The sequence below is a fragment of the Periophthalmus magnuspinnatus genome, chromosome 12 (assembly GCF_009829125.3).
Source record: "Periophthalmus magnuspinnatus isolate fPerMag1 chromosome 12, fPerMag1.2.pri, whole genome shotgun sequence".
Classification (NCBI taxonomy): domain Eukaryota; kingdom Metazoa; phylum Chordata; class Actinopteri; order Gobiiformes; family Gobiidae; genus Periophthalmus; species Periophthalmus magnuspinnatus.
In genome coordinates, this window is record NC_047137.1 from 228,135 (window position 1) to 253,678 (window position 25,544).

At 41.5% G+C, this 25,544-nt stretch overlaps 1 protein-coding gene across 5 annotated transcripts in view; it reads right to left on the reverse strand.

The window, feature by feature from the left end:
- Positions 1–25,544, reverse strand: part of nav3 (neuron navigator 3) — a 460,146-nt gene that overhangs the window by 147,754 nt on the left and 286,848 nt on the right. For all 5 annotated transcript variants that reach the window (XM_055225660.1, XM_055225659.1, XM_055225658.1 and 2 more), the window contains exon 11: positions 11,153–11,261. In XM_055225660.1, the coding sequence (XP_055081635.1) occupies positions 11,153–11,261 (109 nt within the window). The remainder of the gene's footprint in view (positions 1–11,152; positions 11,262–25,544) is intronic.

The window sequence follows — 25,544 nt, forward strand, 5'->3', positions numbered from 1 at the left end:
GTTTAACAGCACAAATCAGCTCACCTGTTGTAATTGCTGTTTATAGTCAGATTGTGTTAAAATAAAGCTAAGATTAAAGTCTTTACAAGCCTCTGATCTAGCAGTCAGGGAATGTTGATGACATCAGCTACAATGTATCAATAAAACACTTGCCTTTTTGATGAAAATAAAATGCCTAAAAGGGAACATGAATGCTTGTATCAAATACTCCAGCCCCCAGCATGATTCCACTGTAAAGTATCAATAATAATCATTTTTATATGAGAGTCATTTTGCACCTCCACCTGTTTCTCATCACCATAGCTCCAGCCAATGTTCCCTCTAATTTTTCACGAGTCTGAGCAAACACAGAAACTCCCTGAGCGGTCCCATGGACCACTGTGAGCAACATCAGACGTGCGCACTGTGGTCATGCTGGCATCGCATCCATCCAAGTTAAATGGTTTATTAAACGAATCAAATTACCGCATTTACATTTCTGTTATACGACTTTTAACTAAGTGCTTTAGCCCACTTATACAATGAAAATGACAAAAATCTTGCTCATGACCTGTGTAGTATGTTAATGCTATTGGAAATATAAATATTTCATTTTAACTATGGCAAAACATGAGCTTCCAACCAAACCAAGCCAACTGTAAACTCCAATGTTGAAAACACACTTAACATTTTTATGATAAAGATCTGACTTGTATTATGAGTATAAGCCATTGTGTGAAGCTTTTGCTTGATTTTTACAACTCATAAACTAGTGACAGTATTCAATGACCAATACACACTGAGAGGAATCTGTATCTGCACACCCAGCTGCTCTATTACTGTACATTTACATAACATATCAAAACACAATATATAATGTGTATTTGTATATAAAATATAGTGACAAGTGGTATGGGTCAAAATAAATATATATGTACAAACCACACTCTGCAAACAGTGAACAAACACACGCACTTCAAAATGTAAACAAACACACACAGGAAGCTAAAAATACACTGTACATGTGACAGTGTGACAGTCATTCTGTGACAGAGGTTGGAGGATCGAGTCCTGCTCGGACCAACTTCTGTCATTGTGTCCTTAGGCAAGACACTTCACCCAAGTGGTGTGTGATGATTGGTGGTGGTTGGAGGGGGGGCGCACATTGGCATTAGCTAATGCTAATGATTACACATAATACACATCTGACCCACAATTAAGTCAATAGCAGAATAAACCACACTTACCGATCAGGAACAGCATCCAATACATCAAAACATAAAGTCCCTCTTCTCCGGAGTCCATCATGATGCCTCTAATTTAACTTGTACAAACATCCACAGTGTCCTCGGTCGCGTACTTCCTTTGTTTTGTCCATTTCGTCATGTTTAAAATGCAAAACTGCTGCAAAACAGTGCGTAAAATTTACGCACGCGTAATTTTAATCTTTGCCTGAGGGCGGGCCGTTGGAACGTTAAGGGTTAAACAGCACTTAGAATCATTAGTGAGTCTTCACTCCGCGTCGGCCACATCGGCTAAAACACTGATAGCGGCACATAAGGACGCCTGTCAATGACGTTGAAGCTGCGCAGATCCGTATGTGAATCACATAATTGGCTGGAGCAGCTAGTTGCCGGTCACACTCATTGACTCACCTTGAAAAATAGCGCAGAATGAATTGTTGTGTGTTTATTTTGTTTTCAACTCCGGTTTGATTTTTTTTGTGCGCAGCACAGATTTTCTGTGTGCGGAGACCGTGTCAACAGTGCGCAATTGCGCACACGCGCAGCTTGGAGGGAACAGTGGCTCCAGCCCTGGTCTTCTCTAATTAAATGTGCTGCTAAAACAATGGAAGTATTGATTATGCCTCGGGCAGGTCTAAGGAGGTTGACAGAGGAGAGCAAAGCAAGCACACCCAAGCATCTCATCCACTACAGCCGTGTCTCAATTCACCAATGCATCGTTCATGTACTCTTACTCCTTGAAGTACATTCGAAGTACAAGTACACAAAAACGGGTAATCCTCAGTGCCGCCATCTTGTCAAAATGGGACAGGCCTACTTCCACCGCTGTCTTTGCGCTTACGTTATTTATTGCACTGGGTTACAAAAAAAACATTTTTGAAAGTTGTCTGTGTTTTTTCAACTGAATTAGGACCATTTAGCACTGCTGAATCCAAAAATGATATCCATTTTTCTCAGTCAGGTCAGGTTTTTATGTTAATTTGATTTTGAAAAATCTGATCTTCTGACTAAATTGATTACAATTTTGTCACATTATCAGTTGATTTTCTTTAATATTTCTCATCCAAAAAATGTTTTAGGAGATTAAAAATAGTTTTCTAACAGAATGTATTAATTAAATGTTACGTTATGTTAATTGATAAAGGTAAGTACATGTAAATTGGAACATTACGTTATCATTGTGCAAAATTCAGGACATGTTTTTATGAACCCCTTGAATGCTCAGCAGCAGGGATGTCTCTCTTCAGAGTCCAACAGTAATCAGCCATCATGACTGCATCCCAGCATCCTTGATACCTGGTCTCCATCTCTTTTATGTCCTGACGGAATCTCTCCACCTGCTCATCACTCAGTGATCCCAGGAAACCTGAACATTTAGCTCCTTTTGGTAAAAAGGATGTGGAGCATCATCATTAAAACCACACTGGAGGAATCTTTGTCACTGATGTCAGGAACTTCTACAAAGACAGGTACTGGAATTTCATCACAGTGAGCTACAGGACGATGTGCTGATTCACGGTCAGGATACTTGAGGCTGCTTCGGTTCTTTCTGTTGATCCCAGCCACATCAATAGCCCAGAAGTAGCTATTGATGTCGGCTCCCTCCAAACCATGGGAATTCCAAACTTCAGACAACTCTTCTTGCCTTTAGTCCATTGACACAGATACTCGGTGCATGACTTGCATGCCATGTGTGACGCCCAAGCTTCATCTTGGTCACCAAGTTTAATACCAAAATAAGCATGGTAAGCACGCTTTATGAAACTTGTGACTTGATTCCTGTTAGGAACATTGGTGTATTCACCGCAGATGTAGCAGAATATGTCAGGCTTATTTTTGCAAGATCTTCTAGTCGAAGACATTTCATTCACTTGTAATATAAAAAAGAACAATTAGTCATAAGTTGGCACATGCAAAATCTTCAGAATTTGTTTGTAGCGAGAAATATAACAGAATTTTGCATCATATGACGTGAAAATACTCACACATGTAAACAAAATCGTCAAAAAACAAATATGTAGCTTAGTTCAGAAAGTTGACCTGATTGAGCAAAACCAATGTGATTTTTGGATTCAGCACATCAAAATTACCCTAAATCAGCAAAAAAATCTTGGACAATAAATTTGGTGTTGACCAGTGTTATTTAACAGAAGGGTCAAGGTGTCCTCGTCACAGCTATTTATTTCTGTTTAGATTGAATGGAGTAAGGAATTAATCTTTCCCTTTGAATATCAATAGGCAAATTTAAAGTTCAAGGGTTTTTTTTGTGTGTTTTTTTTCCCCCAATTGCACCTATGTCATAACTTTAACAAAATATACTTTGCTAAAATGTAGTAACAGAGACAGAGGCAACCAATATCATTTTTACATTCATAGTCTACAAACCAGAGGACACTGATCAGTTGTACATAAAGTGGGATATTGCAGTTTAACGATTCAGTATTTGGGCTAGGTTTAATTTGGTCTGTCGCTAAACTACTTTCATGCCAGTAGAGGGCACTGTTTACCGTCTATGCCGTCTATGCCAGTTAATTTAATTATATAATTGTAAGGTATTATCTAGCAGGGCAGCACTACATCAAACTGGCAGGGTAAATCGGGTAAATAGCATGTCCCCACCAGGGGGCGCAGACCTACGGAATGCACCAGAACTCATGAAGATGTTGTGCTGACCAGCGTGGGCATTATGAAGATGCCATGTGTATTAGAAGAAGGATCCTCCTCACACACACACCTGCATACACACACATTGGAGGACCCTATAAAACCTGTCAGCATACACATCTCAGGGCACTCCACCCATCCTTTCCAGAGTCCACTGCTTCATTTTTCACTTTACCTATGTGGAACTCATTAAACCCCTCTGACTTTATGTTTCACTCTCTTGGTCCTTTTTTTACGCTTACACCAGAAACTAACATTCTTACATTATTCTTATTATTGTAATAATAATTTCTAATGATAATTATGTATTCTTCTTCTTATTGGCCCAAAAATGAAAAAAAAAAAATGTGTGTGTGTGTGTGTAATATATATATATATATATATATATATATATATATATATATATATATATATATATATATATATATATATATATATATATATATATATATATATTTAAATAAAATTACACTTGTATAGATATCTAACTGTAATTGCACAATAACCCTGCTTTGCAAGTGAGATAATCAGAGGTAAACTTTCATAATAATCCTCAATTTCACTATTTTGACATTTGACAAGTTTATCAAATTTATTCTATTCATTGCCCAGCGCCACAGTGTCCAGGGAGGAAGGCAAGGATAATATGGTCCCTGGCTTTGCAATTTCCCTACATCTAATCCAACAGCTATTAAAGGCCCATGTATTTCAACAAAATGCAAAACAAAATAAAAAAAACATAAAACAGTCAAAAAAATATAGCCTTACGTTTTAGGTCTGTTTATCCAATCCAATCCACTTTATTTATATAGCACATTTCATAAACAAATTGTTTCCAAAGTGCTGCACAGAGACAAAGTGACATAAAAAATAAAATCAATAAAACACATAAAAATAAATAAAAAAAAACATACAGGACCACACAACTCACGCGGTGTTAAAAGCCAGAGAATAAAAGTGGGTCTTAAGACCCAACAACAAAAGCAACAAAAGCTAGCGCATTACTGTGGCAATTAGAGCTGACTATCTACCACTAACGTTTTATTATTATTTTCATAAGCAATGTCAAATTAAAAATGAAAAATTCCTATCAGTCCGAATTAATTATAAGGTATAATTTTTAGGTATCATTTCTCATAACCACATAGGAGTAATCGCTCCGTATTAGCCCCTTTATACCAGAGGGGGCAGTAGAAGGTGGGAAGTGTTCATCATCCTCCGTATTTCATTACACCTGTTCTGATGGAGGTGAAGCCATTTAATTAAATCCAGGAAACACAAAACCTGGTGCCATGGCAACAAATCAACCATCATTACAACATTAGACTCAGATGTGCTACGGAATATTGTCCCTATAATAAAACGCAAGGTGATAGAGAAACTGATAGAGTGATAGAGTTTTCGACTAAATCAGGACTAAATCAGGACTAAATCAGGACTAAACTGGGACAAAATCAGGAATAAATCAGGACTAAACCAGAACTAAATTAAGATTAAATTGGGACTATATCTGACATGATCCTGTATTTTCTGTCTCCCTGTGTGCTCTTCCCCTCCCCTCACCTGTCTGAGGCCGTGTTCCAATTCGCCCACCTGGCCTTAGAATCACCATTGGAAGGGCGATTCAAAGGGCAGTTACGTAATTTCCGGTGCGACAAGGGCTCTCCCATTTCAACCCACCCTACTGAATGCGGCCGAAAACCTGCCCTTCCCTTTGCACCGTTTCCATGGAGATCGGACGTAACCGAAGCGTGCATCCGTGCACACTTCACGCACTTCTATATGCCATCATGCACCGCGGCTGCGCAAAAAAGAAAAGAAAATGGAGTCCACTGCGCAATACACGTTCAAATGTTTGTACTGGTTTACCTCATCTACAACACTGTGACATGAAACTTTTAAATCTGAATAAAGATAAGTACAGGCCGTGTGTTTGATGATTAAAAAGGAGGGGAGTTACATGGAATAAAGGAATGTGGAGTTATTGCTAGACAATAAGAGACATTATTATCATGAGAAATTATTATTGCAATAAGAATAATGTAAGAATGCTCGTTTCTATTGTAAGCGTCAAAGACCAAGAGACTGAAACGTAAAGTCAGAAGGGTTTAATGAGTTCCACACAGGTAATGTGAACAATGAAGCAACGGACTCTGAGGAAAGGACAGAAGAGAGTCCTGAGACGTGCACAAAATCTTCATGAGTTCCTTACATTCCATAGGTCTGCACCCCCTCGTGGGCACGTGTCATTTACCTTCGTGTTAGTAAATCAAGATACTAGCTTGATGTAGCGCTGCACTGCTAGAAAATACCTTATGGCATGGCATAGAAGGGAAACAGTGCCCTCTACTGTTATTAAAGTGGTGTAGCCACTGGCCAAAATACCGAATCGTTAAACTGCAATATCCCACTTTATGTACCACTAATCAGTGTTCTCTGGTTTATAGACTATGAATGTAAAAATTATATTGTTACCTCTGTCTCTGTTATTACGTTTTCACAAGGTATATTTTGTTTAAGTTATGAAGTAGCTACAATTGAGTAAAAAAATCACCTCAAACGTTATGTTTGCCTATTGATATTCAATCTAAACAGAAAGAAATGGCTGTGACGACGACATCTTGACTTTTATTCTATTAAATAATAAATCATTAAAAATAACGTACGTAATGTACGTATCGTACGCTCAAAGACAGCGGTGGAAGTGCGGTCCGTGGTGTAGGCCTGTCCCACTTCAGCAAGATGGCGGCTACACTGAGGAGGGCAGATTCTCGACCGGAACCTTCAAACTACACTTCGAAGAGTAGTTCGAAGGGACCCTTCAAAAGGTGCATTTGGCGAATTAGGACACGGCCTGAGCCTGGCATTGGGCGGAGTTCCTGGCTCCTCCTGCGCGCACCTGGAGTGCATCTGCGCAATTACCTCCACCTGCTTCATCCTGTTTGGTGCTGGATCCTACACGTGTCTTCACCCTGCTTGCTGGACCGTCCCTGCTTCCCAGCCCTGGTACTGTCTTGGCTTATCTCTGCACTCCACGTTACTGGACCCTGGTTTGCACTCTGCTCCCTGCCCTGGTGCTACCCACATCGTTGTCTCCGCTGCACTCTATGCTCCGCTCCTGGATCCTGGCCCGCACCTGGCTTCCTGCTCTCCACCAGATCAACCCTCATTTCTGTATTTTGTGTCACAAACTGTGAATAAACACTGTAAATCTGCCCCAAGTCTGCACTCTTTGGTCCGCTACACCCACTGTTACGATGATATCAGGAGTAAATCAGGACTAAACCAGGACTAAATCAGGAATAAATCAAGACTAAACCGGGACTAAACCAGGACTAAATTAGCACTAAACCAGGACTAAAGCAGACCTAAACCAGGACTGAACCAGGAGTAAATCAGAATAAAACCAAGACTAAACCAGGGCTAAATATACAGGACAGAATATTTAAGGCAAAGAAATAACATCTCCACAAAAACAAGCAGGTGATGAACTACCTACAAAATAAATTTAATGCACAAAAAAAACCCAAAAAATCCCAATGCGTATAGATATTCTTATATACATTTTGGGGGCAAATATTCACATTTTAGTTCAGTTTATTTATTTATTTATTTTATCTTATGCTTGTGCCATGCCTGAATCATCCTCTTGGTGACTCATGGTGTTAGATGTTTTTGATGCTTTTGACGACGGACGAGATACTTGGTTTAGAATACATTGTGATGAGCCATGGGATGCTGTGTGGGCCAGTGTCTGTTTTTATCAATGTATGAATCATTTCTGCATCTTTTGTTTTGGAAATGACACAAGAGGAGGCTGGGAAAAAAAACAAAAAAAACAAGATGAAAGCAGTTCTTTGGGTTTAATGCTTCAACATGGTATTATTCTGACAAGTGAAGTGAGCGGAAAGGCTTGGACATGTACACGGGAAGGATATAGCAGGGAAATTGTGAATGAAATTATGCTTTTATTTATATCATTAATTAATTGTATGTTTATATTGTATTACATACTAATCATGTGTGATTGGGAAACTACAAGTCTGTTTAATCAAGTCGTAAAGTAATCAAGTCGTAAAGTGATTGAACTAAGTTGAAAAGTTGAATGGTCAACAGATGAGTAACCTAAGATAACAGAAAGGCCGTGTGAATGTGGGGAGGGGTCTGGGATGTTGTTCTACTGACAGATAAGGAAATTGTTGGAATGTCAAGCTGTTACAGGCTCGATTGAGGAGGACATGATGGAGAAGGCAGAGGAGACCTCATGGAAGCATGTGTAGTTTCTTCTGTGCTCCTTCCCACCATTACACTGCATTGAGCTCCTTACTTTTTTTTTTATCCCGCTGCATATGCATCACTTTGATTTATTTTGTCAAAGAGAGAGAGAGAGAGACCTCATATTAACTCTCTAAGTGCCATTCATGTGTGTGTATGAATATATGTATACAGTTATACACATTTATATATGAAAAATAGTGGCTCTTACTCCTTGCGATCAAATGATCAGTTGTTGCTGTCTGTTCTTTTTGCCCGCACAGAGCTGGGGAAGAAAGCCTTTGTTCACTCTGCACCTTTTACTTGGAACTTGCTGCAGAAAGACTGGAAACTAACTGAACTGTTGTCCTTAAATGTTTTTAAAACTAAACTCAAAGCCTTACAGACTGCCTTGATTATGTGCAACTGATTTTCATGATCTCTGCAATTTTAACATTGTTTGTTTGTATGTACTTGTTTTGAAATGTGCTGCCTCTTGGCCAGGACTCCCTTGAAAAAGAGGTTTTTAATCTCAATGGGACCTTCCTGGTTAAATAAAGGTTAAATAAAAAATAAAAAAAATAAAAATTAGATGCAGACAGTACACAGTGCACTTAATTTTCCCATTTTTCCCTATTGACTATTGACTTTATTCAGCCCTACCCATTTTTGCCTCTCAATGCAAACTGCTTTCTTTGTGGTGCCACTTTCGGTGATGTGGGAATCTCATTCATTTCAAAGGAGAATATGAGAAAGGTTTTGCTGCTAAAATCTGATATATCCATCCATCCATTTTCTTCCGCTTATCCGGGGCCGGGTCGCGGGGGCAGCAGTCTAAGCAGGGACTCCCAGACTTCCCTCACCCCGGACATGCCCTCCAGCTCCTCCAGTCAGGCCAGCCGAGAGACATAGTCCCTCCAGTGTGTCCTGGGACTTCCTCGGGGCCTCCTCCCGGTGGGACATGCCCAGAACAACTCCCTAGGGAGGCGTCCAGGAGGCATCCTGAGCAGATGCCCGAGCCACCTCAACTGGTTCCTCTCGACGTGTAGGAGCAGCAGCTCTACTCCGAGCTCCTCCCGTGTGACCGAGCTCCTCACCCTATCCCTAAGGGTGCGCCCGGCCGCCCTACGGAGGAAACCTATTTCAGCCGCTTGTATCTGCGACCTTGTCCTTTCGGTCATTACCCAGAGCTCATGACCATAGGTGAGGGTAGGAACGTAGATTGACCGGTAAATCGAGAGCTTTGCCTTTGGACTCAGCTCCTTCTTTACCACAACGGACCGATACAGCGACCCATCACTGCAGACGCTGCACCGATCCGCCTGTCAATCTCACGCTCCATCCTCCCCTCACTTGTGAACAAGACCCCGAGATACTTAAACTCCTCCACTTGAGGTAGAGACTCACCACCCACCCGGAAAGAGCAAACCACCTTTTTCCGGTCGAGAACCATGGCCTCGGATTTGGAGGAGCTGATTCTCATCCCAGCCACTTCACACTCGGCTGCAAACCACCCCAGTGCCTGCTGCAGGTCCTGGCTCGATGAAGCCATCAAGACAACATCATCTGCAAACAGCAGAGATGAAATCCTGTGGTTCCCAAACCAGACCCCCTCCAGCCCCTGGCTGTGCCTAGAAATTCTGTCTATAAATATAATGAACAGAACCGGTGACAAAGGGCAGCCCTGGCAGAGTCCAACATGCACCGGGAACAGGTCTGACTTACTACCAGCAATGCGAACTTTATATAAATCTGATATAAAGTAGGTTCATTTGTGTAAAACATTCTATGTTCATTCACACCAATAAGTTAACACTGCACTGATTTTCTTTAGTCCATACAAAACTTATTGGCTGTCAAGATCGGCAGTCCGATCCAAAATAATAATAATAATAATAATAATAATATAAATAAAATGCATTATTATTATTAAGTGCCTTTCAAAACACCCAAGGACACTGAACAAAATAAAAATTTGATAAAAACATACAAATACAATAAAACATGACAAAAAACTGATTGGTAAAAGAAATAATACAAGAAAATATTACAACTGACGATGGCAGGCCCCACAGCAACATTTTAATCTTATTAAAATATCTAAAGAGAAAATTCACAAGTGCTTCACCTATGAGCGGCTGAACTATAGAGCTTGCTGTTTTACAACAAAAATCAAAGCTGGATTATACTCCATCTGTATTGAACTATACCAGTGGCACGGTGAGATGCCGTGGGGGGCGCGTATGACTACGCGTATGACATTGTAGTACTGTACGCGCTGTACGCAGCGCGCGCACAGCAAAGAGCAGGAGAGAGCGAACAGATCGTGACACAGGACAGTGAATAAGAAACACTTTTGCTAAAGAAACGCTATGGAAAACATTTTAACAGGAATGAAAAGAAAGGCGGATATAGACGGAGGTAAAGTCACCCGACAAATAAGACAAGGAAGTCTGATGAAGCGTATTTAGCACTTGGCTTCACCGTGACTCCGGTGGGATACGAGGACAGACCGGTGTCTGCTGTGGCAGCGGACAATATGAAGCCAAATTAGTTAAGGCGCCACCTCATTACACCTCAGTCACGCTGATAAGATGCTGGAGTTTTTTCAGCGTAAACGGGCCAAATATTGCCAACAATCATTCCGCTTTGTAAATGTCACTTAAAGCAGCAAGCACTGAGCATCATGTAAGGTGGTGTACCGAATTGCTAAATTACTTGTTTTAATTTGATATTTATTTCATTTTAATGTATTATTTTGATATTTATTTAATTTGATAGAATATGATAGAAAATAATTGAGAAGCACTGAACTATACAGTGTTGTGATGTCATCTGAAACCCAGCAACACAGTAAATGAGAGCTTTTGATAACTAAATAATAACCAGACAAACATTAGATTATCCATCTAATTATTCTAGTTATCTGATTTTTCGTGATCTGTAAATGTACCCATTATTACATAAGCCCTTTGAGTCCTCCATTATACAGTGTATCTCAGTGTTCTTACCTGTGGGTGATCTGCGCCCCTCTCAGACTGGACATTGTCTCCTCCAGGTTTTGTCGGAGATCTGCGATGTTCTTTACTGTTCTCATTCTCCGCGTCTCTGGGTCTTCTCCTGAAAACACAACATTAGAGGGCTAATATAAAAATGTAGTTCTAAACTTGCATGCAGTTTTTCATTTATAAAGTAAAGCAGTATGTCAAAACCAAAACAAAAGTGTGGGTAACTGGAACTTTCTGAAATTGTCAAAATGACATTTATTTTTGGTGACTAAGTTAGATTAGGTAGTGAAAATATTTCTTTAACAATGCACTATGGGCCGGGTGATGGTTAAGATTAATGCCATACTGTGGAACATTTCAGGTTCATCTCGGGGAGACATCACTAGACAGAAAATTGGGTTGTGGACCCCCAATCAGAAAAGTTACATAATGGGCCTTTAAGCATGAGCCAGTGAGTAGAATACAGTTTACATATCCTTCTGATTACGTATGCAGTGAGCTCTGCCGATATCAGCTAAGTGACTGGCTAAAACAAGAGCTTAATCTCAGTAGACAGAGCAGATCCTACACGGCCTGGAGTCTACAGAGGAGCAAGGCACACTCATGTATAATGCTAAAACACCACTATCACAGTCAACTCATTCAACTATAGGCAAGGAGGAAACACTATTAAACAGCAGGATGGAGGTGGGTTAGAAGTGACAGTACTCTTACTTGAATAAAGGTGTTGATGACTTTTTCCACTGTCAGGAAGTCTACAAGTCAATCTTTATTTGGTTAAAAAATGTATTTAAAAGTCTCATTGTACAAAGAAAGAAATACAGAAATAATCGCTGGGTAGTCAACTACTAAAATAATCATTAGTTGCAGCTGTAATTTGGAGGCTGTCTGGTCCAACAAATTATAAAATAAAAGGCCAGCAATCTGATTAGTACAATGCTATAATATACCAGTCAAAAGCTTGGACACACTTTTTCAATTTTTTATTTCTATAATTTTTTTTGGATTGTAGATTCTTACTGCAGGCATCAAAACTATAAATGTAGTAAACAAAAAATTAACTCAAAATAACTCTAAACTTATTTAAGATTAAGAGGTAGTGTATGTCTTAAACAATATGGCCATAAAAGCATCCAACTGTGCAAAACAGTCACAGGGACATATGACCTGGTCAGGATGGCCCCGTAGAGTGTGAGCTCCGACAAACCAACGCACTAACAATTGCCTTAAACTCATCACTCATCACTCATAGCAGTGTGACTATGCCCAAATTCCTGCAAGTAAAAGGCAAGATACCACGCGAAAAATAACTTTAAAGAGTGCAAAAACCACTTCGCAAGTGGAAAACACTGAGACCGAGGGCACAGATGCCAACGACATCTCATCTGTACCTTATGTGTTAAAACCGCTCAGAGATGAGCTGAGAGCATTCCGCAGTGAATTTAACACAAAGCTGGACAACATCAACAAATGGCTTGGTGATATGACTGCCTCAATAACGTCAATACAAGTGAGTCCGGCAAACACCACGCTAACGGTTCCAATACAAAACGAATCAGAGACTGAATTCTACTTGACTTTAATTTAGCCCTGAAGAGGACAGCCCAGCTAAAGGCAAAAATCACAGACCTGGAGGACCGTGGAAGGAGAAAAAACATTTGCGTCTTTGGTCTCAAAGGGGGAGCTGAAGGTCAGGGCACACTTCTGGAGTTTGTGAGCAACATGTTGCCTAAGTGGCTGGATCTTGACCAAACAACACTGATATTAGAAAGAGTGCACTGGGCTGGCCCGGCGGCAACACAAAATCAAAGCGCCATGCTCATCCGCTTTTTGAGAGACTAAGATAAAGAACTGGTTTTACAGGCAGCTAAAAAGCGGGATGTATTGCACGACGGACGTAAACTAAACTTTGTTCAGGACTTATCACCAGAGACATGGCGCCAGAGGAAAGTGTTTAATGGCGTGAAGAATCAGTTTATTGACATGGGCATCTTCCGAGGTTTTCACTACAACCCGTGTAAAATGAGGATTCTACACAAAGGAAGAATCAAGCTGTTACCCTCACCACGTGAGGCGGAGGACTTTTACCTCAAGATCAACAAGTAAGACAATATGAATGGCCTGACACTTAATATGTAGATATCAAACAAGTGATGGGTGAGTGATACATCGTCTACAATAAAGACTACTTTTTCAGACCTCCTAAGCTGAGCGGGAATGCACAATGACACTATACTGCGATAAGAGGCGAAGTGGGTTGGGGAGGTAGGATGGGGGCATCGGGTGAGCATCGGAATAAATATTCAGTTTGCTTTTTAAAACTCTTGTTTTCTATGTTACTTGCTTATGTGACTAACAGACATATATTAAATATCATTTGGCAAGTACATTAAAAGTGGTCAGAGGTCTAAAGCACCCTACTACGTAAAAGAGTCATGGTATTCTTGAAAAAATAAAAGGTTGATATTGCATTACTACAGGTAACTCATTTGTCCAGTGGGGAACACAAAGCACTCAAAAGAGATTGGACTGGACAAGTCTATTATTCAAGTTATAACCAAAATAAACGGGGAGTTGCTATTCTAATTTATAAAAATACACCCTTCTTACTCGAATCACAACAGGACGACCCCGAGGGCAGATATATTATAATTAATGGAACAATTTTAGAAAATGGAATTACTATTTTTAATATTTATGCCCCAAATGAAGATAGGCTACAATTTATGACAGAAATGATAACATTGTATTGTCAATATAACAACAAATGAGGACTTATCAGTGGGGATTTCAACTGTTGTATGGACAATAATTTGGATAGAAGCTCAACAGGCTTGGGCAATCCAAAAAACATCACGAGCTTTAGAGGAGGCAACCAAAAAGTGCCCAAGTGTGGAGATACATTAACCCCACAACAAAAGACTATACTTTTTATTCAGCAAGACACAATACTCCAGACTGGGTTATTTCTTCTTGCCTTATTACTTTCTTATCTGTAACTTTTTGCTCAATTGGACCAATTCTAATTTCTAATCACTCACCAGTATCAATTTCTCTTACAACATCAAATCACAGATCTCAACATGAATTTTAGAAATTCATTACTTAGCTGTTCAGAAACATGTGACATTAGGAAATGGATCCAACAATACACTAAAGAAAATGTTAACACATGTGTGAGCCCTGCTATAATATGGAATGCAGCGAAAGCTGTCATTAGAGGTAACTTAATTTCTTATACTATATAACTGCAACAATCGTCAACACCAGAAAATATGAAGAAATTAAATGAAATAAAAAACAAAATCAACCAGGGATAGAGCGTGAGCAGCAGAGTCTGAGATGAGGTGAACAGTAGCGGTAGTGAAGAACACGGTCGAAGACAGAAGCTGAGCGGGTCCAGGGAGTGGGATCTGGCGAGAAGCAAAATATCCAATTTAGAAAAACTCAAAGAGCAAAAACATGGACTGAGCCAAGCAGAGTTGTACCACAGCGGATACGCGGACAATCTGGCACTGTCAAATCCTGGCTCCCTTTATCCTCCCCAGGTGACTATATCCACCAGGATCCCGTGGAGTCGGAATACATGGTTGGTTATTTGGTCAGCCGTCTCCTTGGCGGTTGGGAGCTTCGGTAGATCGACTGAATGGCCTTGGAGAAAAGGTCAATAATAGAGAGGATGACTGTTACCTTGAGACGGCAGAAGACCTGTCACGAAGTCCACTGCCATGTGGGACCATGGTCGTTTTGGGACTGGAAGCAGTTTGAGCAGACCGGAGGGTGTCAAATGGGAGGCTTTACCCCTGGCACACATAGGCACTGGTGTCTCTGTCGACAGTGGGCCACCAGAATTGACATCTCAAGAGGGAGAGTGTGCAGTTGACCCCTGTATGGCAAACCAAGAGCAGTGGACCCATTCCAGTACCTTGGAGTGGAGTGGATCTGGAAGAAAGAGAGTACTGAGTGGGCCATTACCTGGATCAAAATGGGTGCGCTGAGCCTCCCGGACCAGGTCCTCAATCTCCCAGTGGACAGCCAAAACTAAACAGGTAGGGGATATGATGGGCTCCGGAGAGGTGTTAGTATCCTCCTGGGAGAACTGGTGTGAGAGTGCATCCAGCTTGATGTTTCGGGATCCTGGGCAATAGGTGAGTATAAATAGTGATCAGCGGGCTTGACGGGAATTTAGGCGTTTGATTGACTGAATGTAAGATTGATTTTTGTGATCTGTCCAAACCAGAAAAGGATGTTCTGCCCCCTCCAACCAGTGGCACCACTCTTCCAGGGCGAGTTTGACTGCTAGCAGTTCTCGATCCCCCACATAGTAATTGCGCTCCACTGAGGAAAGACAACAAAAGAAAAAGGCACAGGGGTACAATCAATTGTGAGGTTCAATCTTTTGGGAGAGGACTGCCCAACACCGGTGTCAGAGGCATCCACCTCCACGACGAACTGGTGGGAGGGGTCGGGCTGATATAGGATCGGGGCCAAGGTAAATAGGTCCTGCAGCTTTTCAAAGGCTGACTGGGCCTCAGGGGTCCAACTGAAATGTCTGGAGGGAGAAGTGAGTTTAGTGAGGGCAGCGACAACATGGCTAAAGTCCCTGATGAAACACCTGTAGAAGTTGGAAAACCCAATAAATCTTTGTAATTGTTTCCTGTTGATAGGTGTAAGCCAATCAGTGACCGCTTTAATCTTTTCTGGAACAGCTTTTACCTGTCCACAATCCACAATAAACCAAAGGAAACTGACCTTATCCGCGTAGAACTCACACTTCTCTACTGGAAAATAAACTTCACGTCAAGGTAGACGCTGGAGGACCTGGCACATGTGGTGTTGGTGTTCCTGGGGGGAATATTATCAAGGTATATAAATACAAAATGGTTAAGAAAGTCCCGAAGCACATCGTTGATGACAGCCTGGAAGACTGCTGGAGAATTGGTTAATGCAAAAGGCAGGTCTTCCATTCATCCCCTTCTCTCACCAGGTGATATGCGTTCCAAAGGTCGTGTTTGGTTAAGATCGTCACTCCCTTGAGTGGCGTAAAAGCGGAGTCGATGAGTGGTAATGGGTATTTATTTTTGACAGTGATATTGTTGAGGCCCCTATAGTCAAAGCATAGTCGTAATCTTTTGTCTTTTATGGTGACGAAGAAAAACCCAGCACCCACCGGAGACAAGAACCAAGGGATAGTACCAGCAGCTAGAGATTGCCGAATGTTAGACACTGTGCTGAGGAACTGGCTCCTGTCTTCACGGACATCTTTAACACCTCCCTGGAGTCATGTTACGTCCCAGACTGCTTCAAGCTGTCCACCATTGTCCCCGTCCTCAAGAAGCCCAGGATCACTGGACTTAATGACTACAGACCTGTGGCACTAACGTCTGTAGTGATGAAGTCATTTGAGCGCCTGGTCCTGCATCACCTCAAGTCCTTCCCCTGCCCCCTCCTGGACCCTCTCCAGTTTGCCTACAGAGCCAATCGGTCTGTAGACGCCATTGACCTGGCCCTTCACTTCATCCTTCAGCATCTGGACTCCCCGGGAACCTACGCTAGGATCCTGTTTGTGGACTTCAGCTCTGCGTTCAACACCATCCTCCCTGCTCTGCTCCAGGACAAGCTCGCTCAGCTCAATGTGCCTGTCTCCACCTGCAGGTGGATCACTGACTTCCTCACGGACAGGAGACAGCGCGTGCGGCTGGGGAAGAATGTCTCAGACACTCGGAATATCAGCACAGGAACTCCACAGGGCTGTGTACTTTCTCCCCTGCTCTTCTCCCTGTAGACCAACTGCTGCACCTCAAGCCACGACTCCGTCAAACTGGTTAAGTTTGCGGATGACACCACCCTCATCGGACTCATCTCGGACGGCGATGAGTCTGCCTGCAGGAGGGAGGTCTACCGGCTGACGTCCTGGTGCAGCAGCAACAACCTGGAGCTTAATGCCCAGAAGGCAGTGGAGATGATTGTGGACTTCAGGATAGTCACAGCCCCCCTGCCTCCCCTCACCCTGACGGACTCCCCCATCACCACTATGGACTCTTTCCGTTTCCTGGGCATCATCCAGGATCTCAAGTGGGAGCCGAGCCCAGCACAGGATATTCTACCTGCGGCAGCTGAGGAAAGGCAAGCTGCCAGTCCAGATGATGGTGAAGTTTTACACGGCCATCATTGAGTCCATCCTCACCTACTCAATCACTGTGGTTCGCTGGAGCCATTGCCAGCGACAGACTGCAGGGCATTATGCGCTCTGCTGAGAAGGTGATTGGCTGCAGCCTTTCACCTCTACAGGACCTGTACGTCTCCAGGACTCAGGGGCGAGCAGGCCGTATAGCAGCTGACACTTCTCACCCTGGACATGGACTATTTGAGCCACTTCCCTCTGGCAGGAGGCTACAGTCCATTGGGACCAGAACCTCTCATCATAAGAACAGTTTCTTCACCTCTGCCGTTTGTCTCATGAACACTTTATAATGTTTGCACAAAACTGGACACTTTATAATACCGGTCACTTTAATAAGTCATGTTTGCACTGTTCTGATGCTGCTGTTGTATACATTTTCTACCTATAAGTGTGTGTGTATATATATATTTTATTTTTTATTTTATTTTTTTTAAGCAGTGCATGCCCTTATTTGTATTTATTCAGTGTATTTATTCAGTGTATTTTATGTTGCACTTTATCACCAAAGTTCCTACTTTGTGAACTGTGTTCACAAACGATGGCAATAAAAATCTTCTGATTCTGATTCTGATGTATTGCTCCATAGTCTCCCGTTCCGGTTTGGAGAGATTATAGAAGTGGGGGCGGGGGGCAGGAGGTCTATAACACATATAGATGGTCGTATGGTTGGTGGGGGGAAGAGATCTGGGGATGACTGGAGAGCAAGTTGGTGCCCCCAGCTGGAGACAGGGCAGACTGTAAGCAGTTAGAGTGACAAGAGGGGCTCCAGTCCGACACCTTTCCCCTAGCCCAATCAATGGTCGGGTTGTGAGTCACCAGCCAGGGATGGCCCAGGATGAGCAGCGTTGTGAGAGCGGAAATGATGTGAAACCGCCTTGGTGGTTGCCAGACAAAACTAGAGTGACAGGCTCAGTGACATGCGTTACCTTGGCTAGCAGCCTCCCATTGAGTGCCAGGGCTGAGAGGGGCTGTTGAAGTGGCTCCAGCCTTACCCCCGACTGCTTAGCCACCTGTTGGTCTAGGAAATCCTCCTCCGCTCCAGAGCCGATGAGGGCTAAGACAGGTAGAGTAATAGAGCGAAAGCACAAGGTAGCTTCGAGATGAAATCTATTATTTTTCTTCTCTGGGATGTGTTGCTGACCCACCAGTACTCCCAGTCCAACTGATGGGTGCCCCCATTTGGCCAAACCGGTCTAGGAAGTGTCCCTGTTTGCCATAATATGGCAGTCAGGTGCGCTTGCCCCAGCTGCATTGGCTCCTCTGGTGGAGGCTTCACTTGTGGTGGCAGAGTGGAGTGGATCACGGTCCAGATATGCAAATGGCGTCCCTCTGGCGACCCTGAAGGTGATTGTCGATTCGGTTGGCTAGGGAAATCAGATTTTAGGTCAGGTGAGTCATCACGAGAAACCAGTTCGTCCTTTAGTTTTTCACTTAGTCCATTCATGAAGACCGCCTTTAGACCGACTGTCAGTCCAATACACCTCCGCTAGTGCCCAGAACTCAATGGTGTACTCTGCCATGGACCTGGATTCCTGAACGAGGCTTAGTAGGCAGAGAGAGTGCTTGATAGTGCAGGTGATCGAATACCAGTTTGAGATCTTCCACAAAACCATCAAAAGTCACATGGTCTATTACCCACTGGAGTGCTCTCCCCCTCAATAATCCACACATGTATCGTATTTTAGCAGCGTCTGACGTTGTTGAAACGTGTATTGAAAAAGGAAACCCCGACAGAAGCTGGGCTGATCTGAATATGGGTCCTCTCGATTTCGGAGGGCGCTACACCCCGGTGGTCCCGGAGACGGCAGCGGGCGGTAGAGTGAGCAGAGTGGAGACCTACTGGGAAAGCCGGGAAACTTGCTGGGTCAGATTATGGTAACAGTCAAGCAGGGTACAGATGGTTTGTTCATGTTGCCCAATGATTATTCTGTGGTGTGAAAACACCCGGTGTAGCGTTTGATCCGGCCCCGAGTCTGATTGGTCCATTGTGGCCAGATCGTTCTGTCATAACGACTGACAAGGGGACCAAATAAACAGAACTCGGGGAAAATGTTTATAAATTTCAAAGTGCAAATGAAGGTAGATTGATCATTAAATTGAGAGCGGGGTGTTTGCCATGGTCCAGGGATAGAGCGTGAGCAGCATAGTCTGAACAGTGAACCAGTACCAGTAGTGAAGAGCAGGGTCGAAGACAGAGGAGCTGAGCGGGATCTAATGAGGAGCAAAATATCCCTTTATCCTCCACAGGTGCAGCTGATTGCAGATTAGGTGCAGGTGTGCATGGGAGGAGCCTAAATCTCCGCCCAGCTCCAGACTCAGATACAGAAGGGAAGGGAATCAATGGACACAGCAATCATATTGCTTATCCACAAAGAAGGTAAAGACCCTTCTGAATGCTCATCCTACTGCCCAATCTCCTTATTACCACTAGATTTTAAAATTATTTCAAAACTAATTGCAGGAAGATTACATAAATATATTCCACAGCTTGTTAACCCTGATCAATCAGGTTTCACTAAAGCTAGATATGCATCTGACAATATCAGGAGACTTTTGAACATGAAAAAAAAACAAGCATTAATTTTATCTTTAGATGGAGAAAAGGTATTTGAGTGGTCCTATCTTTTACAAGTATGAAAAAAAAATTTCCTTGGGGAAAACTCCATTGTCTCCCATTTTGTTTAACTTGGCAATTGAACCCTTCACGCAGTCCATAAGATATAACAATGAGATCCCTGGAATCACAGTTGGAAGGATGGAAAATAAGATTTCACTGACATTGACATCATTGGCAGATGACATTGTTCTATATGCTACAGAACCTCAAAAATTCATCCTACTAATAATAGAAGCTATTGAGACATTTTTAACATAAAAAACACATGCTTTACTTCTTAATACAAATTTAACTAGGCAACTTAAAGAATTGTCCCCTTTTTCCTGGAGACATATGTTTTTTAAATACTTAGGGGTAAATATAACATCTAATCTAGAGGAGCTCTTTGGGACCAACTACATGCCACTGCTTAGAAAAATGAGTCAAGAACTGGAAAACTAGAATCTCCATCTCATTTCACTCCTTGGTAGGATTAATGTAATTAAAATGAATATATTACCTAACTTTTTATGCCTGTATCAATCATTACCATGTTACATCTATAAACAACTCTTTAAATCACTGAATAAACATATAACCCAATTTATCTGGAAAAAAAGGTACACCTAGAATTGCCTACGAAACGCTATCCAAATCCAAAGATAAAGGGGGATTGGAGCTTCCAGACTTCTAATTGTACTACTGGTCATGTCAAGTAAAAGCTATGTTAGGCTGGCTTGATACACAAAGTGCTCCCCACTGGACACTCATCAAGAGATAACTTTGCTCTCCTGTTTCATTGGCTTTATTGACATTTATTAATAATATGGAAATCCTACCTCCCATATCGAGTATTTATGTTGCGTATAACATTTTGTGTGCCTGGCAAGATGTTAAAAAACACTGTGGACTTTTCAACATTCATATCAACGTTAGCCCCACTATCCTCAAACCCTGACCTCCATCTCAATTGGAAAATCATTGTTGGCAAACTGGAAAAAAATTTGATTAATACAGTTTCATCAGTCATTTAAAAATAACACTCTTAAAAACTTTTCCCGATTTAAATGTAGAATTTGGATTACTAAAGCATGATTTTTATAAATTTTTACAAATGGGTTATTGTATTATTACGTTGATTAATGAAAAAAGTTTGGCAATGGAGGTCTCAGAGTTCGAGAATATGCTATTAAATTTCAAATATTTTTGGGTGACTTCTAGGATCTATACATTTCTAGCTAAACAAGAGGTTTGTGGTGTTGAACTGACGAGTGGTGGAATAAAATTACTAATGGTGTCTTTCTAAAAATGTCAACAGAATATTAGAACAAAATTATAAATTTTTTGCATAGAGTATATATGACCCCACTCAGGATGAGTAAAATGTATGCTAGCTTGTCTCCAAAATGTAACAGATGTAAATCTCATATAGGTTTTTATTTTCACATGTTTTGGAAAGGTAATCATTTTAGAGAGTTCTGGAATTTAATACACAAATTTACTGTTAAAATAGCCAAAATGTCCCTTAAGATATCATCTATAAGAAGCCTGTTCGGCATCAAATATGATATAGAAATAAATCGATTACTACAGAAACAACAACAAGGTATCATAACATACTTATCAAAAAAATGTATTCTACTGAACTGGAATACAGACAATCCTCCTACATTTGGAATATTTAAACAACTTCTACTAGATATATCTCATCAAGTGTATGCATTAAAACATAGGACGGCCCTATACAATGATTTATGGGGTGCCTTATTGACCTCTGACCTTTCAAATATGGTAAGTCAAACTCCAGACCAAAAATCAAAGTAATAATACAGTAATGATTATGAACAGTTATTACTATATAGACAAAATAAATTGAAAACAATTAATTATAATGAAAATCACTATATTTTAATATAAATATATGGAAGTAGAATGCATAAATAACATCGGATCTGGAGCATGACTTGCTTTCAAATAGTATCAGTGATGACTGTACGGTGGAGAGGGAGCAGATGGTGACCATCGGAGAGCCATAGGAAAGATGCAAATCGATCATTATTCTTTAGGCCCGGGCCCCTTCCGGGGCATAGGGCTTTTTGCACAACTTCGTGTGCCCCATCGCCCCCTGCCTTGACTCCAGTATCCTAGCAACCCATGCCATAGGTATAGATAAATTGCTTTTGCTAAAAATTATTATTTTTTTAGGCCCGAGCCCCTACAGGGCATAGGGCCTATTACCTCCGCAATGATGAGTGCATGGGCGAAGCCCCCCTGCCCTGACTCTAGTATCCTAGCAACCCATGCCATAGGCATATGCATATTTGTTCTTGCTAACATGTCAGCATCAACATTGAGTCAATGGACGAAACCCAATGTTGACAAAGGCAGCGCAAAGCACTCATGTCCCCCAAACCCCCGCCAAACACACTCCCAGCATCGAGCCCTATCCAAGCATATTTATTATTGCTAAAATGAATGGAAGTCAATGGGAGGTCAATTGGCGACCTCAACGCCGTAGTCGAAAGCCGCAATAAAACAGAGGCAAGCGGCACGTCAGCGCCACCCACAGGGAGTGCTGGTGCAGCCGAATGTGAATCACGGCATCACAGCATCTAACTCTGCTAAAGTTAGCAACTTCTTCCTGGACAACATTAGTTTAAGGCAACATTTTGATTAAAAGTGCTACCTTTGTTTTAAGTTATATTTAAGTGCTTATAAACTCATCGTGGAGGATAATGAGGATGCTCTAAATGCATAAGATAAGTGAGGAATACATTTGAACTGCATGAACTAGTTCTGTTTTTCACGTATTGGGGCAAATAAGGGGCCGCGCAAGACTGATTGAAGCTGAGAAAGAGTGCAAATTTGAGAGAGGTTAGAGATGAAGTATGTAAATTTTCTGGTGAAATTCCATGACCTGCTTCTCTTCATGGAGATAGTTAATTAAATGGTATACACTGGGACATTCTAAAGCACAAAGCCATAACATTTTCATTAGAGCTCCTTTAAAGAAGGCATGCTTTTTTTATTGCTTTATAGTTACAATATATGTAATATATGACACTCATGGGTCATTATGTTATAATTTGGACATTTTAACCCCTTAGCATTCCGGGAAATTGCCTTTGTTCTGACCTCTCCAAATTAAAATGATCACCATTATTGAACCCTTAGTAGTAAATGCACAGGTTTGGGGTCTTTGTAAAGGTAACACCCTATAGTTTTACCCACAGGTGTCAGAATCACTGCAAGTTTGTCAGCTGAGCATTTATACACTTTGGAACACACATAAAAAATTAAAAAAAAATTCTCATACTAAATTTTTGTGTGAAAATGAAGGTGTAGAAAGCTGCAGTAGGTAGCTGGGGACAAAAATACACTATATCTCAACTGACAAGATTAATGACATTTCAAATTTGAGGTCAATACCTATAAAAATGAGAGTTTTACACTCATTTTATCATCAGTCCAGGCCTCTCCAAACCTATCCAAATTAAGACATTTGGAGAACATTTGGAAAAACTGCAATAACTTTTGAATGTTTCAACCCACAGACATCAGTGATGGCTCTACTGAAAGCTCACACTGAGAGGAATCTGTATCTGCACACTCAGCTGCTCTATTACTGTACATTTATATATCATATCAAAACACAATATAAAATGTATATTTGTATATAAAATATAGTCAAAACAAGTGGTATGGGTCAAAACAAATATATATTTACAAACCACACACTGCAAACAGTGAACAAACACACACAAACTTCAAAATATAAACAAACGCACACTGGAAACTAAAAACACACTGTACATGATTGTACAGTGTGACAGTCATTCTGCCACAGTGGCTCAGTGGTTAGAGCTTTGGTCCCCCAACCTGAAGGTTGGAGGATCAAGTCCCGTTCGGACCAACTTCTGTCATTGTGTCCTTAGGCAAGACACTAGTTTAACTTGTACAAACATCCACAGTGTCCTCGGTGGCGTACTTCCTTTGTTTCATCCATTTTGTCATGTTTAAAATGTAAAACTGCTGCGTAAATTTATGCAATTACACCCATTTTTTTACGTGCGGATCTTTGTGTCCAGTCTCCTCCTTTTACGCGCACAGCATAGTCCGTCAGTTTACGGGAAACCACTGCATGTCATGCATCGGCGTGTTCCGCTGTTCATGGGCTTTAAGGGAAAAACATCACTAAATGTGTGTAATGTAACAGCTTGATTCTACAAGGGGGAGAGTGGGGCGTACTCTTTCAGTCATCTGTAGCACTGATTTACTGTCCAAGGCGCCAGTAACCCACAACCCCCACCTTATTGGCCAACTTTGGTGTCAATCACAAGCTAACAAGTTTGTTTTGCACAGAGGTACAAAGTTGGCTCTATCAGAAGTTTATAATGCTTGAAATCAACTAAAGAAATGCAAAAAAGTGACAGAGCAGATTGGACATGGAGGATCTAACTTCTTTTGTGGACATAATTTCTTGACTGGATTATATTCTCTGGACCTGTAAGGAACGAATGAGACCAACTCTGTGTGAATATGTTGATGTTTGACACATTCAGAGCGCTCAAAGCTAAGTGATGTCCAAATCCACATTTCTGACTAAAAACGACATTCCTGTCAGCACTGTGGTGATTACAGGTGTAAATGGTTTACATATTCAGAAAGACGAGTGCCGTAGCTTCATTTGATGTGTAGATTGTTTGTGTGCGTGACGCAGAAATGCATGTACATTGCTGTAAAGTTGCAATGTAAAGGCGAACGTCAAGTGGTTCACAATATTTATCTAAATCAACTTAATAAAAGAAACAAATAAGATAAGATATGCCTTTATTAGTCCCACAGTGGGGAAATTCCAGTATTGCACCGCACAGTTAAATCCGCTAATGTTCTGCTAATAAATCCGCTAATGTTCTGGTTCTGAAGCAGATTCCTGCCTGCCCCTTTACAGTGCATTGCTATAAATGTCATCACAGCAAAGTTCCACAAGCTGTCGGCCCCTCCTAGCTGCAAATAAGACTACCGAGGAGCAGATTTTTATTTATTTTTTATTTGTGCCAAAATAACTACGTAACACTGCCAAATCCTAGGTTTATCACCGATTAAGAAAACAAAGTACGTACAGAATACAAAATACGTACAGAATACAAGTGCTTGCAATGACGTCTTGAATATAGAAGAATAAGGATAACATGAATGAATCGCTCTAAATGCAAATTTAAGAGGGTAAATGAGAAGGGAAACAAATATAACATGTTGCTTTTGTATAACAGGTCTCCTTTAATAAGATGGTAAAATATCATGATCACAGTGTGTCCTGCCTTTGTGCATTGTTTCCCCCCCTCTCTTCTGTATCTGAGCCTGGAGCTGGGCGGAGATTTGGGCTCCTCCCGTGCACACCTGCACCTAATCAGCAATCAAGCTGCACCTGGGGAGGACAAAGGGAGCCAGGACTTGACAGTGCCAGGTTGTCTGTGTATCCTTTATGCTACAACTCTGCTTGGCTCTTTGTGACTCATTCTAAGTTGGATATTTTTGCTCCTCATCAGATCCTGCTCCCTGGACCCACTCAGCTCCTCTGTCTCCGACCCTGCTGTCCACGACCGGTATGAATC